Genomic DNA, 893 nt, shown 5'->3' with positions numbered 1-893 from the left:
CCGCCGGCGGCGGCGGCAGTGGCGCCACGCGCGAGGGCGAGCTGCGGGGCAAGCAGCGGCTCGGTGGCGGCGGCGGCGAAGCGCAGCGCCTCCGCAACTTGCTCCTCCGGCACCTGCGCCCAGGCAGGTGGCCCGCGGGTGCAGATGCGTGCGTTGCAGTGGTGCAAAAGACAGAGGCAGCAAGCGGGTGAAAACTATGAAAAAAGGGACAAAAGGGTCGCAGCCCTTTGAATTGCAGCATGTGTCGCGCGCTCGCGTCTCGACAGCAGTGCTCCCCCTCACGTGCTCTCAACCGTGCCGCGTCTGCCCAGGCTTCGGCCCCAACCGCTCACCTGGTCGCCCGCCGCCTCCACCATGAGCGCCCTGCCGCCGCTCGCGCCCGCGTACGTGAGCGACAGCTCGCTCAGCGCCGCCTGCTGCGGCGAGGGGTTGACCAGAAGCTCGCCAGAGACCAGCCCGACCTTGACCGCCCTGGGGACGAGCGGGAAAGCATGGCGATGCGTTTCACGCTTCAGGGATGGACAACGGTGATCAGGACGCACGAGCCCGGCAGGTGCGCCGGGGGCTGGGACCAGAGGCGAAGCAGCGGGGCGGGGGTGGGTTGGGGGCGCATCCATCCACATCCGTGACGGAGAGCGGCTGCGTCGGCCTGTCACCATGCAATCGCGCCTGCCAAGGCGCCGATAGCACGCTCGTTTTGCATGCCTGTGCGACTCCAGGGAGCACGCGGCCACGCCGCCGAATCCCCCGCGGGCGGGCGCGCGGCCCAAGGCCGCCGGCTCACCCGACGGGGCCGCCCCAGGGCAGGCCAGCGCGCAGCAGCGCGGCGCTGGCGCTGTTTATGGCCAGGACCTCTGGATCAATCGAGCCATCGCTGGACAGCAGGGTGTTGA

The 893-nt window shown here is 70.4% G+C and overlaps 1 protein-coding gene across 1 annotated transcript in view; it reads right to left on the bottom strand.

Annotated features, from left to right (window-relative positions):
- MNEG_16247 (polyribonucleotidenucleotidyltransferase) overlaps positions 1-703 on the bottom strand; it is a gene marked incomplete at both ends in the record, with an annotated part of 2,772 nt that extends 2,069 nt beyond the window's left edge. The window contains 2 exons of the mRNA XM_014035283.1: positions 333-471; positions 657-703. Of these exons, the coding sequence (XP_013890737.1) occupies positions 333-471; positions 657-703 (186 nt within the window). The remainder of the gene's footprint in view (positions 1-332; positions 472-656) is intronic.
- Between the last annotated feature and the right edge of the window lie 190 nt (positions 704-893).

This window comes from Monoraphidium neglectum (assembly GCF_000611645.1).
Source record: "Monoraphidium neglectum strain SAG 48.87 unplaced genomic scaffold scaffold06155, whole genome shotgun sequence".
Lineage (NCBI taxonomy): Eukaryota > Viridiplantae > Chlorophyta > Chlorophyceae > Sphaeropleales > Selenastraceae > Monoraphidium > Monoraphidium neglectum.
Note: the sequence above shows the minus strand (reverse complement) of the source record. Positions and strands in the feature narration are given on the sequence as shown.